The sequence below is a fragment of the Neodiprion fabricii genome, chromosome 5 (genome assembly GCF_021155785.1).
Source record: "Neodiprion fabricii isolate iyNeoFabr1 chromosome 5, iyNeoFabr1.1, whole genome shotgun sequence".
Classification (NCBI taxonomy): Eukaryota; Metazoa; Arthropoda; class Insecta; order Hymenoptera; family Diprionidae; genus Neodiprion; species Neodiprion fabricii.
This window is the reverse complement of record NC_060243.1, coordinates 24,879,902-24,896,166: the sequence shown is the minus strand read 5'-3', so window position 1 is coordinate 24,896,166 and position 16,265 is coordinate 24,879,902. Positions and strand designations below refer to the sequence as shown.

The 16,265-nt window shown below is 34.1% G+C and overlaps 2 protein-coding genes and 1 long non-coding RNA gene across 5 annotated transcripts in view; 1 reads left to right on the top strand and 2 right to left on the bottom strand.

Moving 5' to 3' along the window:
• LOC124182796 (E3 ubiquitin-protein ligase CBL) overlaps positions 1-7,254 on the top strand; it is a 32,792-nt gene extending 25,538 nt beyond the window's left edge. For 2 of the 3 annotated variants that reach the window (XM_046570503.1, XM_046570504.1), the window contains exons 6-7: positions 4,276-4,540; positions 4,721-7,254. In XM_046570503.1, coding sequence (XP_046426459.1) covers positions 4,276-4,540; positions 4,721-5,235 — 780 coding nt within the window. In that variant the 3' untranslated portion in view covers positions 5,236-7,254. Of the gene's footprint in view, positions 1-4,275; positions 4,541-4,720 lie in introns of those variants that run through there. The other variant, XM_046570505.1, reaches the window with a different exon arrangement.
• LOC124182808 overlaps positions 1-16,265 on the bottom strand; it is a 35,049-nt gene that overhangs the window by 17,954 nt on the left and 830 nt on the right. The gene's annotated exons all lie outside the window — the stretch shown is intronic.
• LOC124182795 (peroxisome assembly factor 2) lies at positions 9,749-15,871 on the bottom strand. The gene is made up of 6 exons (XM_046570502.1): positions 15,074-15,871; positions 14,451-14,936; positions 14,137-14,363; positions 13,610-14,018; positions 13,166-13,471; positions 9,749-12,735 (listed from the first exon to the last, which is right to left on the bottom strand). Exons 1-6 carry the CDS (start codon positions 15,507-15,509, stop codon positions 12,110-12,112), a joined length of 2,490 nt encoding a protein of 829 aa, XP_046426458.1. The 5' UTR covers positions 15,510-15,871; the 3' UTR covers positions 9,749-12,109.

The following is a 16,265-nucleotide window of genomic DNA, read 5'->3' as shown; positions in this document are numbered from 1 at the left end:
TTATGAAACTAAATTACAAGCTACGTCACAACTCATTTTAAAATCGTATTGTGATCTTGTTATCTCTTCATCGTCGCTCGTATGATCATCGACAGCAATTTTTATACTTAATTTAATCGTAACCATATATCATTTGTATGCGTGTCTTGTTGTTGTTATTGTTACATCACATTAACACGGCGGTCCACCTCGGATTTATCAATATTTCGCGGTCATTTATGCAATTTAATTTGAAAAAAAATTATTGTTAGTGATTTTTCAACATCTTGGATAAGGAAAGAACGGTGACATTGATTTTTAAGTTCATTCAAATGAGGTAAAAATTGAAAGATATTTATAATCAAAGTAACAGAGTCAAAAAGACAGTTCATACCTGCCGTGAATTTTGATATTGGAGAAATAAAGGAGTGTCATATTTACTTCCAGTTCTCTTTGAACTAGCTATTCAAAACACAAAATATACACGCCCTGGTGGATTTTTTTTAACAATTTTTAATTGCGCTGGTATCAAACTTCAAATTTGTCTTGAGTTGGAAGTTTACAATCAGTCAACGATGTAGTCAGTCTTTTTTTTTTCATCAAATTTTAGACCGGATGTTGACATTGAAAAAACTTCACACCGTATCGTTATATACGAATTCTGTACATGTTTGAGTTTCATCATTATTGGTTTTGCTAGACGCGTATGAATTAAAATTTATTCAATCTCGACTGTTACCTTTTCAAATCTTAACATTTTTTACCATTTTCTACTTTACAACAATTGAAATCGATTTTTTATTATCACATTTTTGTAACGTCGAGATGTGTTTCCATTTTTTCCTATCCTCGGATATTCTTTCTTCATTTCGATATTTTTTTGAAACATTCATCACGTTCACACACATCTCTTGTAAATAGTTCGTCTGAAATTTTCACAAAATTATCCTCAATGATGTATTTAAATAATTGCTGTGCCTAGTCCTGCTTTTTCGTTGCTTCGGTACTTCGTTCCTTCATGTGCATATTTTCCACGATATATTCAGATTTTGATCATCCGCTTTTATATTATTGAGTAACTTACAAATTGGAAGCATCAAATTGCAAAATTTTTTAATAACTCTTCAGTTTTATTTAATTTCATCCAAGGTGGAATCCGTCTCAATGCATCCCAAAAACTATCCTCTCATTGGCTTCTTTATACTGTTATGCGCACTGATCATTTCAATTTTTTTTTTTTTTTAATTAATGCACTTGACAATTTGAATAGCTTTTTATGATTATTATCATTGTTAACAATAATATCATGATTATTGTAACTATCGCGCTGTTTTTTGTCTCAGAAAGTCTATAACAGCATTACATTACAAAGAAAAAATTCTTGGGAACGAAAGAACAGAAAAAATTGATCTTTGAGTGCAGGCGTGTCGATATTTTCGATTCGAGATTTTACGCGATTCCGAATACACAATTCGATATTTCGCGTTAATGAACACACAGTGATTAAAAGATGCTTCGATTATATTTCTATATATTTAACCAATCATTATTATATCATAATCCAATTAACGTCAACGGTCTGATGATTAATCGATATTTCGTTGCATTTAATATCGACGATTATTGCTCATTGGACAAAAAGAAAAAAGAAAATAAAAGAAAAAGAGAAACCGAACATGAAAAAATAAAAGTGAAACAATGAAATATATCAGAATTCCCTTAGGTATATGATATAGATAATTATATTATATATAAATATAAATATACGTATATAAATTATTATGAATTATGAAATATAAGTATTATTAAAATCTAGGCTTCTCAGAGACGTTGTTAGTAATTAATTGTTCCACTTCATAGGTACAATTTCACGACTACTTGGCAAATACGTAAAATCGGTACAATAGCCGGCGTGTGAATTGATTTATTGTACAAATAACTATGAGTACAAGAGATATCGTGTATCGTACATTTGTTATAACTAAAACAATTAACGAAAATTTATAAGTTAATCGGGATTTGAAATGATTCGAAAAAATGACACTACATCAGTTTCAATACAAACGATCTGTTGGCAGGCACGATATCTCGATGATGAGTGTTGAAAGTCGGGGATTTATAAAACCGAATGCAAATCGAGGTGGAAAGATTGAAAATAAAAAAAATAATTTAAACTGTCGAACAGACGGTTTGATGGGAAATCTTTCAATACTTCGAATATATGCCTGTGCATGTACAAAAATTTTAAAGCTTTGCAAGAAAATCAATTTTTTACTATTTTTTTTTTTTTTACACTTACTTTTCTCATTGCAAGGAAAAGAGCTTTCAATATAATTACGCTTTTTGCTAGCTTGACGTAAGATTATTTGTACAATAAACGCACAGATGTGTGTATCGCTATAATTTATGATTCAGGTACAAACGTCTATCCTCCTTGCCATTACAATTTATAATAAACCACCATTGATTACTATTATAGGATATTTGCCGAGTACGAATAAATTTAGTGATGATTATTCTGATGTACCTACCCAGTTGTTTTTTTTTTTTTTTTTTTTTGTTTTTTTATGTCTCCCTAGATCTTTAATTTTATTTTTTTTCACGTTGTTTCTTCCCCTGTTAATCTTTCAACTGACTAATTATTGTAAAATATTAGGTATCTTCAAAGAATTTTTAAATAAAACTATCATTATTATTATTATTATTATTATTATTATTATCATCATTATCATTATCGTTATTACTTTAACTATTAACGATAACTAGTTGAATTTAATCCTGTGCTGCACTTGAATGCAAACTCCACTTCTGGTTTTGCAAAATGATTTGATTTATTTATACACTTCTATGTATGTACTGCAGTGTATATTACCGAAATATTGTACAAGTGTTTGCTTTTCTCGATACAATCTTGTTCTCATCAATAGGGACGGGGGTCTAAACTAGGAAGGATCAATATTTCGAATGAACGATATATCGAAATTTAAAACATGCGAAAATAAAAAAACGAAAGATGAATTGTTCGAAACCTTGATTTTTGAAAATCTCGCTGATCAGCAGTTATTCTGTCTAGTTATTTTATTTTCGCATGTTTGAAATATCAATATATCGACCATTCGAAATATTGACCCTTCCGAGTCTTGACCCCCGCTCGTCAATTGTAATTGCCAGCAATGGATCTAAAGCGACATATATTCCGCAGTAATGGTAATTTTTGATCATTCGATTGCCCCGCATGTTTTTCTTTTGTCTTATTTTTATTTACTTTTTTTCAAGCCCTAAAAAACAAACCGTTATTATTATTATCATCATTTTTATTATTATTATTATTATTATTATTATTATTATTATTTCACACTGTGTTGTCTGCTGGGTCCAAATGCTCTGCCCGCTGCATGAAAAGAACTAATTGGAAAATGTACGTGTATTGTACTAAAAAAGATCAGCGAGATTTTGAATCTAATCCATCAGGTAAGTGGTCAATCGCATTTAGAAGGACCCTAGCTTGTAGCTTGTCTTTCAATGTAATTATTGTATATTGGAACTCGTATCGATCGCAGTGTTGTTGTATCATATTGCTGTACCAGACAACACAAATATTCACAACTAAAATTTGACTTCAAGAATATTTTTGCTCGTCGGATTGTTTTGCGCAATAATCAAAAAACTTTAGCGCAAGTCAATTTAACTCATTTGACATTTGAGCGTAGCACTTTACTGTCTGCAAAATTTTTACAGACATTTATCCTGATCCGACATGTACTTTTTTATACATCGATAACAGCTTTTTCCAGCCTTTCTGTTACTAGTTGGAAATTTTTCATTCATGATAATCGCAGTGAGAGAAACTGCAGTCAAGCGCACTTTTATCATCTATTTCGCTATTTTGCTTTGTTCTTTATTATTATTAATATTATTATTATCATTATTTCCCTGTGGCTTGAATGCTAGTTATACTTATTTGTATGTTTTTATTTTTTATTTTCTTCATCTTTTAAGCTACACAGTTCATCAGCCACTTGAGAAACACCAAATTTCTTCAACTTTTTTCTACTTAAATACACAGTAAAAGATAATTGCTATTTCCCTGGTCAAAGTAGCACACCAAATTAATCACAAATATTATTTCTTTCAACACTCATACCTTATTCAAAGAACGATTTGGAATTAATTGGTTTTCTAGTTTTTTTTTGTTTTGTTTTTCAATCTCTAATCTACAAGGTTTGGTTAAACTTTTCGCTCGTAAGGAGTAACGCGTTTGCTAAACCTTCAGCTTATCCAGTTACGCTGTTTTAGGATATAATGGAAATTTGCAACGGTAACTGTGGTCTGATCTACGACGAGTCTGACGACGAGGACGATTTCAGCTCCATGGGCTCTCCTTTGCCGCCGAGGAGGGCTGTTCCCAGTCCTCCTTTACCACCCAGACGACCCTCGCCATCCCCAACACCGATAAGTCAACCACGAAACACCCGCCACTTAACCGTGCCAAAGGAAAATGCGCCGCCACCTCCGTTCGTCACCGTAGTAACATTCAGTGAAAGTCATCAAAACAACCAAGGTAGATACGAAAAAAGATTAATACGTTATTTATACTGACACCGATTGTCTTACCCAATATTTGCCAGATATTTTACAATCATCGAATCGATGAGAGTTTTTTTTTCAATAGGTATCAATTTCATTTTCAACCATCGTAATTGAGCGTGACACTTTATTTCTGTTTTACTTTTTCAATCAGTGAACACAGAAGCGAGATACGATATGCTGCATCGTGCTTCTTCACCGAGTCCCATACCTCCGGTGATAATACGACCATATGCTCGTCCATATCGAGCGCCACCAGCTCTACCTGAAAAGGCTAGTCGCCACGCGTTGTCAGTACCTCCGGTCCCTCCGCCCTTATCAGCGCCACGTCCTCCAAAGTTGCTAAAAGATATGCACGATACGCAAAACCATCAATATGAGAATACGATAATAATACCTGGCACGCGGCAGCATGTTGTTAAAAATATAAATGTAGAATTGAACAGGGCAAGGCTGTCGGCCCTAATGAAAGGAAGAGACGAGGCCGGCGGACCAATTGGGAAGGCGGAAGCTGCGGCGTATGAAAACGTAAACATTGAGCATATATCGAGATTAACTGCCCTGGGATTTGCACAAGATGCAGTGATACGAGCGCTCGGTATAACCAGAAACGATTTAGAAATGGCTCGCGATATTCTACACGAATTTGCCACAAAGTCAAACTCTTAACCAGGTACAAAGATTTAAATACGTTAACTAAACTTATTAGTTTTCTTTGTTATTTATATATTGTCGCGCTGTTAGTCAGAATTTATTGTTTATAGTATTTTCAATACATTATTACCGTTTCGTTCTATACTGAGAGTAAAAAGAAAACTGAACAAAAACCATGACGAGTTGGTCTGAAGGGCATATCCGAACTGTATTGGAGCGTTCGGCAAACGATTAGTCTTAATTTACCAATAATTAACATTTTCAAGATGGTTTCCTCTGAAAGATTCAGAAGTTTTAATTGTTCATTGTTTCCTATCGGTTGACAGAGGTGTGCTTTCGTGATTGGTTGTTCCGAAACTTTTGCAAGATTTATAAAAATGAAAGATTATACATCTGCACAGTTGAATTCAATAAATTAACGTTATTTATTAAGTATTCATTGAAACTTATCGAACAACAAGCCGAACGTTGATGATCAATATTTAAAGATATAATTGGTGAACACAGAAGAGTTACATTTTATGCTTATTTTTTATATATTCATGTCAGATTTAAAAATAATTGTTTCTTTTCTCTCACTTGTATTCCGAGACTTGTTTGTACGTATTCATCCAAGGTTCTTAAAACATGAGATTATGTCTCAGTAGAGGACAAATGTAAACGTAAAAGAGATGGAAAAAAAAACAAACAACATCAATTTTAATAAATCGATCGTACTGCATAAAATTTTAATTATTATATTTATTTATTATTCTAAACTATTCAACGTCAAATGTGATATTTATGTTTATGTAATACGTACGAAACGTACATCATTTTGTCATATTTATATAGATATATATGTCTCTAGGTATGATTATAAAGATAATCATGCGCAGTTAGTATAGCAATAGTTAATACAAATATATATCTAGGGATGAAGAGAACGAATACCGAGAAAAGTAAACTATGTATAATAGAAATTTAGATTTAAAGCCCGTAATAACTAAACATACATATACAATTATTAACTCTGCGTAGACTGAAATTATAATATATCCGTACACGTAGTATTTCTGCGTATGTGTGTAATTTCCTTCAGAGTTTAATACGTACAGAGATAATCAGCGTCTAGTTTGAAGACCCGAAATAGAACTATTCGTTTAGAATCGATTCGTACCTACAACTTCACGTGTAACACGATCAGTAAGGTGTTTTAGGAAAAAAAAAAGTTAAACATCAGTATTATTTCGTTTACTTTCGTTTAATCCCTGCACCCTTCAGTTCAGTTCTTGCCAGTCTTAGATTTAAATCCTTAAAGTCTGTAGACTTTGGAAAATTTCCTAAGATTTTAGTTTTGTTATATATTTGAATAAAAATCGCTAACCGACATACTACTTTCTTTTCCTACCTCGCGTAAGTTGATAATCGTACAAGCATTACAGAAAGCTAACTGTTTACGACCGTTATTTTTTTTTTTTCTCTCTTTTTTCTCTCGCTACTTTTATACGAATTGTTATAGATTTTTAAATAATAACACAACGTCTTTGATAAATTATTAAAGAGAAAAGGGCATTTCAAACTTATGCACGGAATAAAGTCTTCGAAATTTCTCGCTCAAAAACCATTAGTTATAGAAACTCGACCACAAATTTGATACGACAAGTTTTCTGGGCACAAACGCAGGTAAAAAATAATTGAAAAGAAGAAAAAAGAAAAGAAAACTTCCCGACAGCCGTAAAGATAATTCAACAGCTATATCGTACGGCTAAAATTTTTTTATTATAAATGTAATATCAATAATCATACAGGACTCGTTGATATACCCAAATAATTGGTAGGGGTTTATTTAGCATACCCAAAGAAATCGTCTTTACGATGTAATTGTTTTAGTCATGTAGTTTGAATAAAATTAGAATTTGATGAGAAAATTTCGAGAAAAAATTCAAAAAATATAAACACCAACCATTAAAAACTAGCTGAACAACACACGCTGTATTTTAAATCCCTAAATTTCACACTAGTTTCCTCCGTAATTATATTTTCATTCGAATGGCAAAAAAAAAAAATATTATGTCAGACCGTGTGGACTTGATTGTTTGATAGTTATAAACTAACCTAATCCGATTGTTGCTGAAAAATTATACGTAAAGTTTAGGTGAAAGAACAAAAAAAAAAAAAAGAAACAAACAAGTACTAATAATGTTAATCGATTAGTGAACTTACAATTAGCTTATCTATACCCTACCCTATTTTTCTACATTGAATATTCCCTTTTAACGTTTATAATACCCATTATACCAATCGGACGCGTTTAGTACCGTGTAAAACTATTTTTAATCATCTACCCTGCGCATGTTATCTACATATTACACGCAATACGATTTAATAATTCACACGAGGTCTAAAATAAAATAATTAAAAAATCCCTGAGTAAACCTATGCCGGTATCACGATATAAGATCTCAGGCTAATTGATACGTGATTTGTGAAACACTAGCAAGTAATAATTACCCGTATTACTAATCGTGTGGTGCGCTACGTTATACTTACCTACACACCTGCGTGGGTATAGCAATGTAGAGTTAATCATAAACTATTAATTTTGTTATTATTAATATTATTATTATCGCTATTATTATCATTATTATTATTGGCTGCATAAATTATTCTTTTATGTATACTCCGAAATAAAACAATGTACATTTACCACTAATATTATTTACTTGTTATAATCTAATGACTCGTATTCACAATTTTAGAACGTTTCATCTTCCAGAAAGAAATACTGTATTCGTGAACTTTGTTTTGCTGGCACGCAAGATACAAGACATCTGCGAACGACAGCGGAAATGAGGAGGGGGGGGGGGGGGAGGGGTTAAAAACAAAGTACAAAGATGACCGAAGAGAATATTTTGAAATCCAAACGAGACGAAGAAGAAAAAAAAGAAAGAAAAAAAAACATAAGAAAGGCACGTGCGGAGGAAATGATTTGTGTTAACGACTCGCTTCGATAACTGTAATCTTTGGATTTTTTAAAAGTACATTGACTGCAACCGATCTCTGAAAGTAATCTGTGCTATGAGACATGGTTGTAGATGACATTTGCAAATGAAATTTTGGAGTTTGATTTCTAATTGGCGTTGACTAAAATTAATTGTAAAGATACGCACGTTTGTCTAACTAAGTAAAAAAGTATGGAAAAAAAAAATGACCAAATAAAAAGAAAAATTAACCTAGGGTAGACACTCGATAGACGTGGTGTTACTTTATCAAAGTGTTATTACTAACACTGCGAAGATGTTCTCTGTTGGCGATTGGTTTTTATTAATTATTTAAGACGCGGTAGAGGGGGTTGCTATTATATGTATCCGCGTCTCAGGACTGATAAGTAATAGAATATTATTATACTCAAGCGCTTTCAAGCTTTGGATCGTCTCGCTGCCAGAGTATAATATCGTCATGATTTCCAATACCCTAAGAGTAAGTGCATTTTACTTTTAAACCATTTTTCGATAATCTATAGACTGAACGCAAGCAAAATAGTACCAATAGGATAAAGTGATGGCAAAAAGGACTCAAGATTTTCACTCAATAGGAAATTATGGATTTCTGTATTTTTGTTAATTGTTTAATTCAAAAAATCGAATTCTCATTTTTACATTGGATTTAGACACATTAAATTAATTGATCGTCGTAATTGCTTTCGAATTATTGTATATGCAGTTGAAAAATTGACATAGAAAGTGCAAACAAATAAAGAGAAAACTTCTTCAATCAGAAATGCATGTGAACAAAGAACGACAAAGTTTGAAACTTTGTTCAGACGATAACTGATATAATCGTATAGTTGAATAGTCTAGATCCAGAGTCCAAAATTATATTTATGCTATATGGTCTGGTATCAGCTCGGCAACGAGCGAATTTAGGCCACTGCTTAGACACTGTGAACGATGTCCATGAAGCGGTTCTTGGGTCAAGAACAAAAGGCCAATACAAGTAATAGAATTGATCTTAGAAATGAAGAAAATTTGTCATAAATGTTTAATAATAAAGTTTGCCTAGCATAGAAACTACTAGCGAACAAATAATATTAGTTCTGGTATATTTCGATTTGAACAGAGACAGGAAAGAATTTTAATAGCTCGCAGAAACGACGCTATTCCTATTCTCCTGAATTACCGTAACAGAAGATGTAAGATGACCGAGTACCGTGATATAAGCCTGGCTTCTAAAGGTTATTGATCAATCTTGTAATTTGATGCATTTGATTTAAACACACAGTTTAGTTGCACAACCGTTTTTCTGCTGACGCTACTGCTCTTCGAAGATTCAAACGGGAAGCCCACCATAGGTCAGACTATAAACCCGCTCGGAGAACCCGCATTTTTGGATTCAAGTCGAAAATCCTGCACTCCAGAGGTACGTGAACAATGAACATGATTTGCAATTTGAAAAAAAAAAGAGGCCTGTTGGATAATTGATTAACTAATATCCCGACGCATTTATGTATATTACAGACTGAAAGCATATGCCAAAGATGTGCAAAGAAGACAAAAAGCCCTGTAGTTTATCCATGGTGCTGTACGAATCACGAGGGAGCTCGGGAGTGGTGTGAGAATTATTTGTTCTACGGCTTACCCTAAGGATTTTAAAATTCTTGGTACGAATTGATAACTGCGTTCGATTTTTCTGTGATATTCTCGCATCGGGTCAACTTGACTCCATACACGAGCTACACTGCCTTTTGTAAACTTAAATTCGACGAGTCTCGAAGTGGTTTTAAGTTTGTTATTAATAGCATAATCTCAAGTAATAATTAAAATGACAGAGTAAACGGTGTACTTTCAAGCCTACTCCAAGAGCTCAGTACTGAAATTACAACCAATATACAGAGAAGATTGTTGTCCTCGTAAGAAGCGAGTAACTGTGACCAGCTAATTATTGCATCTCGACGCAAAGGGGTCACTTGTCGGGGCGTTAATTAATTCGCGGACTTTGCTCGTCTGCGGATTTCAATTCAAAATCTGTGTTTCTCATCTTTCACAAAAATCAAACTGTACAATTAGCAGTTACACACAATTATAACGATTTCCTATGAATACAAAGAAAACCGTCAATGTTCTGCTGCTGTTGCGCGTATAACGTTGATGTTACAACTGGCTTAATTGTTTATTTACTTATTTATTTACCGACATTGGTTTCGCGAATGTTTGTTTACGAGAAGTTTAACACATCCAATATTCTAAACTTTATTGTGAGCATTGGAAAAGGTGACAAGGAAAATTTTCACACTCTGGAATATCAGATAATTCAGAAATCTAAACGATCAAAAAGGTCAAAAAATTATATCTGATCTTTTCAAAATTATGTTACTCTCTAGAATAACAGGCTGTGGGTTTAAAATCAACTGCATCCAAGTCTTATTGTTCTTTTGCCAATATTGAATTAAAGTGTTTCAAATTAGATATGTATTCGGTGATTTTTAATGAAACACTTTAGAATATCAGTTTAAAAATATTCAAATTACGGACAATTTCTAAGTCGTTATTAAAAATTTTCCGAGTCAGTCAACAATATGAAATTGTATTCGATCTGATGAACATTTATGAGAACGTTACAAAAATATGTGTGGGCGTGTGAGACTCGAATTGTACAGTTTGCTCCTTGAACCTTTGTAATATCGTCGGTTTAAATATACCTAATTAGTCTACAACGTTCATGTCCAATTAAGCTTGATACTTTAATTGAACTTCTCTTAGAGAAACAGATAATTTTAATTATATCACGTTCTCCAAGGGTGTACATAATAATATAATGTCCTATTAACCACATCTATTAATACTTGTTTATCAATTTTGTTATTTTCCTTAATTTCGCTATCATCATCATTCATTTGTTTGTTTGTTTGTTTGTTTGTTTGTTTGTTTGTTCATTGTCGGTATTGTTCGAACATTTTTATTTATTGTCATCGCAATAATGAATCCTATCTTATGTGTTCGTGTATATAAATTTTATTTTCTTTAATCACATTATATTGTTGCAATACGTGTACATATCTATACCCATATACCTATAATATGTTTATATTTATTTTTGGCGCAGTATTAACGATCCGTTATGCATTTACTCTGTAATTATTCGCGATCAAATGTTTCAATACTGTAAAAAACTGTATCTGAGACCAAAAAACGACAAGACAATGAAAATACTCTACATATTCAGTAAACATGACAAAAATTTTGTTACGTATAGTTGTATAGATCACTGCGTGATAAATTGTAAAATTAAAAAACTTGTACGTATTGGTTTTCTTTCTCCTTTTCCTTTAGGATTAATTTATCTGACTCACCGTCGCTTTTCGACTTATTTTTAGTTCTCTGCGAACCGTTCTTTTTCTGTACACATAGATGATAACTCATCAAAATACGTAGTGCAGATTTTTTTTTTTAATTAAAATTTACCAATACATGAAGATTATAATTATATATTCCTTATGATGTACAAAAATTGGAAGCTGAGATAAAGATTGGTGCGTTACAAGACGTTTAATTATGGGACCCTTTGACTATTTACCCGTAACATGTGCCTCTGTACATGATTTCATGCTTTGGCATAATCTCTCAGGAAATTCTATCGGGTCTGTCACAAGATGCCTGAGTGGACAGGGCAAAGACTGATTTCGATAAGCCTCATCGTAACGCTTCTTTTTCAATTAGAGCAGTGATATGGGATGTAATAATCAGTACGGAAGACAAGGCTATAATACATAACATAGATATGAATTAAATTGCCACATTAAATTCTTGTGCCATCGTGCTTCTGATAAAAGAAAATATATCACCCTGGAGAATGGTGGACGTCACGTGCATGTTTTATACTGGGTGGAAAAATAATTTCATTTTTAAATCTACCTAACCGTAGGACTTAATTCATATCTTAATCTTTCGTAACGTTTTAATTCATCTTTACCGACGGAAGGTGTGATATTTTTGGCTGCTTTGAAAAAGTCATCTTTGGTCACAACAACTTTGTTGTGATCCACGAGACTATCATTATCATCTTTCATCTCTTGATCGGTTTCATTCTTATTATCGAGTTTCTCTAAATTTCTACGCACTGCGAAAAGCCAGGCATTTGAACAAACTGCGTACAAATCGGCGCCGGTTAAATTGTCCGGTAATATTTCAACAAGTTGGTCAAGTTCAGCACCGTTATCAGAGAATTTGAATGATCTAGTCAGTGCCTTTAATATACTCAGCTGTGATTTTTTGTCTGACGATATTCCCACGTATAACAATTTGTCAAATCTTCCGGGTCTTAGCAGTGCTGGATCAATTAAATCTGGCCTATTTGTTGCCCCAATGATAAACACGCTTCCTTTACTTCCCAATCCATCTATTTCAGCTAACAGTTGCGAAACAACACGATCCATCACTCCTCCGCTATCTCCGTTTTTTCCACGATTTGGCGCCAGTGAATCTAGCTCATCAAAGAATATCACACATGGCGCCGATGCTCTTGCTCTTTCGAATACTGCAACAATTCATTATAACGCTCTAAAAAAATGTATACTATTTATCGATGTTTTTCTTTGTATGCGATAAATGATATTAGACTGTTACACGAAAAAAATATACTGTTCTATACGAGATTTGAAATCTTCCGAAGAACAAAAAGTACAAATCAAAAGATTTGAAAATTGTTCTTGGGGAAATAAAAACGAACTTCAAAGTTTCGATGGAGTATTTTGTGAGAAATCTTTCGGACCTCGAACAATTAAATTTTTTTCCCCACGAGGGTTTTCAAAGATACAATTAACGTCCTCTAGCATTTCTTGCTATGAATGAACCGTCTTACGATAATACAGCTATAGTGTGTAGATTACTGGAACGTGTGTAAGACTCAGGAAAAGAATGGAAATTGTCGACAGTAAGTTTGCGACAAAGTGATTCGCTCCGTTTACCTTGTCTGACATTTTTCTCACTCTGCCCGACGTACATGTTTAATAATTCAGGTCCCTTCACAGATAGAAAGTGAACTTGACACTCGGTTGCGACTGCCTTAGCTAAAAGAGTTTTCCCAGTCCCTGGAGGGCCGTATAAAAGCAGACCAGTTCTATTGAGTCCGACATTATCTGACGTCAACAACGGTAGCTCTATTCTTCGCAGTATTTCACTCTTTAAATCTGCCAGGCCTCCTATATCCTCCCAATAGACTTTTGGTACTCGCGGCGCACCTATCCAATCCGAATACCTCGACTGCATGTATTCTGAATAACAAAACCCACGAAATTGTCTGATTTAGGGAAGTCCAAACAGAGATGATGAGAGATATGGAAAACTGAGAGTTTTTTTAAACGCATAGTTCCTTTGATCACTTGATAAATTCATACTGAAGGAGAGATTACCATGAGCCTTTGAAAAATCGTCCTGCATTAATGTTAGTTCAGAAATTCCAGTCTCGGTAGATGAAAATCTGCTTTTAATTTTGGCTGCGTGGAGAACAAAGGCGTTCAGATCGGCGAGTACAAAATCTGTGCACAAAGCTGCGACATGGGATAGATCTACTTTGATTCTGAACCCCTTAGAGGCCAAAAGCCATTTCAGAGTTTCAAATCTCTGATTTTGACTCAAAGGTTCCATAGAAATAGTTTCTATAAAGACTTGCTGCAAACTAGCAGGTATTCTCGAAGTATCAGCAGTAGCGACTACAATCAACGGGTACTTAGAGCCCACTTTGTACAAATTTCTTAACTCGGAATTAAATGAGGATATTATTCGCTCGTCTTCTTTACCCTCTCCATCCTTACCAAAGATCTACAAGACGAAATTATTGGTGAGTATTGGAAATTGATCAAGATTGGGTCGACTAAGAGCGTCATTCAATTTGGAACACGATCAGAAGCATCAGCTATTGAGGCGATGTAATTATTACCTGAATGTTACTCAGCATTAAAATGCACGGTACGCAATTTTGTGCATTGTGAAAAACTATTCTAAGTTTTGCCTCTGTTTGGGCGCTGGTCAAAGATTGCACGTCAGAAAAATCGACTTTCAATAAATTGAGGCCCATCCTCTCCGCAGTAATTCGTACTAAATTAGATTTCCCACTTCCTTCGGACCCCTCCACAAGAAAGACTGGTCGTACATCAACAAAACTATCTGAAAATTTCGATATCAGGATAAAAGTCACACCTAATGATGTTTGCTTTCCACCTGAGACGAGTCAAAAGTTTATTTCAAACTCACCGTGCTGAATGAAAGGCGAAATACAAGCTGTAAGCGATTTCAAAGGCTCTTCCAACGCTGGTGGACAATTGCTCAAAAAAGAGTCCATCACTTTGTTGTCATCTAATAACCCATTTTCGAATTTATAAGCCGAGATTAGATACCGGCGTGGAATATAGCTATGGATATTTGATTTTTGAACCAGACTAGTTATGCCTCGTACGATAAAACACCCTTTCCGTGGATTTTGAGTGAGCTTATCAACATTCAAATGTCTGACTTTGAAGAGAACTGCATTGAAGTTGTTACCAGCCACTAGGAACTGGAAGCTGGGTGCAAAGTTTTTTATATCAATGGAGAAGACGTCATTTTCCCTCAGATATCGAGCCTCAGAAAAGTAATTATGCAGTAAAGTATCGACCAAATCTTCTAGACATTCATACGGATTTGATATTAAAGATATTTCAGCTTCTTCTGCAATCCCTTGATCAGGATCTGAGGCTGCGACTGCAAGTGTAACAAGACTGTTAAGTAGGAGACGATATAATGGGTCGGAGAAGTTTGGAAAATAACACTTTCAAGCCTTAACTTCTGTGCGATCTAACTGATTAGATATAATAAAATAGAAGTATACAATATCTTACTTATAAAATATCGATCTGATTCAAAGTCTGTCACGCTTAGATAGCTCTGTATGTTGAACTTCATCGTTTCTGACATCACAAGCTCATCGGTGTTAGCATGATTGCTTGGAATAATTGTCACCTTGTATTTCTTCAAAGAAGATGTATAGCACACATAATACCACGAAATAGTCGAGACATTAATTAGCTTGGCATTAGCTAAAATGCACGAATAGGTATCGACGTAATTGGTCGTAGATGATAATTCTCTGCCAATAAAGAGCTGTAGAGCCTCGTCAGGAATGGATTTTACTCTTAAGTTCATTTTCACAAGACGTAAAAGTTGCAAACGTGTGTAGTTAGCCATTATCAATGGTAAAATGAATCGGATATCGCGATTCATCAATATCCGAGTAACAAATGTTAATCTTTTGAGATTGTAATCGAAGAGGGCCATGTTTTTTTTGATTTCGTAATAAAGAGGCAGAAGAGAATATTGAAAAAATTGTTTGATTTGTTCGACGTAATGTAATTAGCTTAATTTTGTACCACTTAAACTACAATATTTTCATAAGATAATTGATATTTTCAGGTTATGCTCGGACCTGGAATACCTTTGAAAGTATAGCAGATAGAAATCTTGCAAAAGCGAGTTTAGGACTTGATGAGCGCCTTCGGAGTAACATATTCCAAACATTTTAATCACGCAATATGACCCTTGACACCCGATAACGCGAAATCAAAACATAGACCAAACATAACCTCAACTGAAATTTCGGCCTAACCTCAGTATGCACAGGTCCAATTTAATTGCGTAAACAGGACCAGCCCCCTGTCACTCCGTGTTTCAGAAAACGAGTCTATGTTGTCACACTCGGTAGAGAGCGTTAGTAGTACAGTTGCACGGTTTGCGCGATTACCTTTACGGCCTTTACAGAGTGCAACCCACTGATACAGTGGTGCAACCCGTGCAACTGCACTACTAGCGCCTTCAATAAGAACTAAAATTATATGACATACTAGGTTAGTCTTTTTACTTTTTCGCTCGATCTAGTTGCAGGGGGCTGAACAGGACTGGCGTAGACACAAAATCGGTAAAAATATGGGATGCGAAATATAGATGCGCAGCACTATTTTATGTTTGTAATATCCAAATTTATGCAAACGGCATCACGCACTTGACAAGCGGATCCATTAATAACAAAACACAGTT

What these genes read in the sequence shown, in the direction of transcription:
- LOC124182795 (XM_046570502.1), bottom strand. Translation starts at nt 15,509, where the DNA reads ATGGCCCTCTTCGATTACAATCTCAAAAGATTAACATTTGTTACTCGG. An exon ending in ATCAGATCGATATTTTATAA is followed by an intron (nt 14,937 to 15,073) that starts GTAAGATATTGT and finishes TTACACTTGCAG; the next exon opens with TCGCAGCCTCAGATCCTGAT. An exon ending in TGAGAAAAATGTCAGACAAG is followed by an intron (nt 12,736 to 13,165) that starts GTAAACGGAGCG and finishes GAATTGTTGCAG; the next exon opens with TATTCGAAAGAGCAAGAGCA.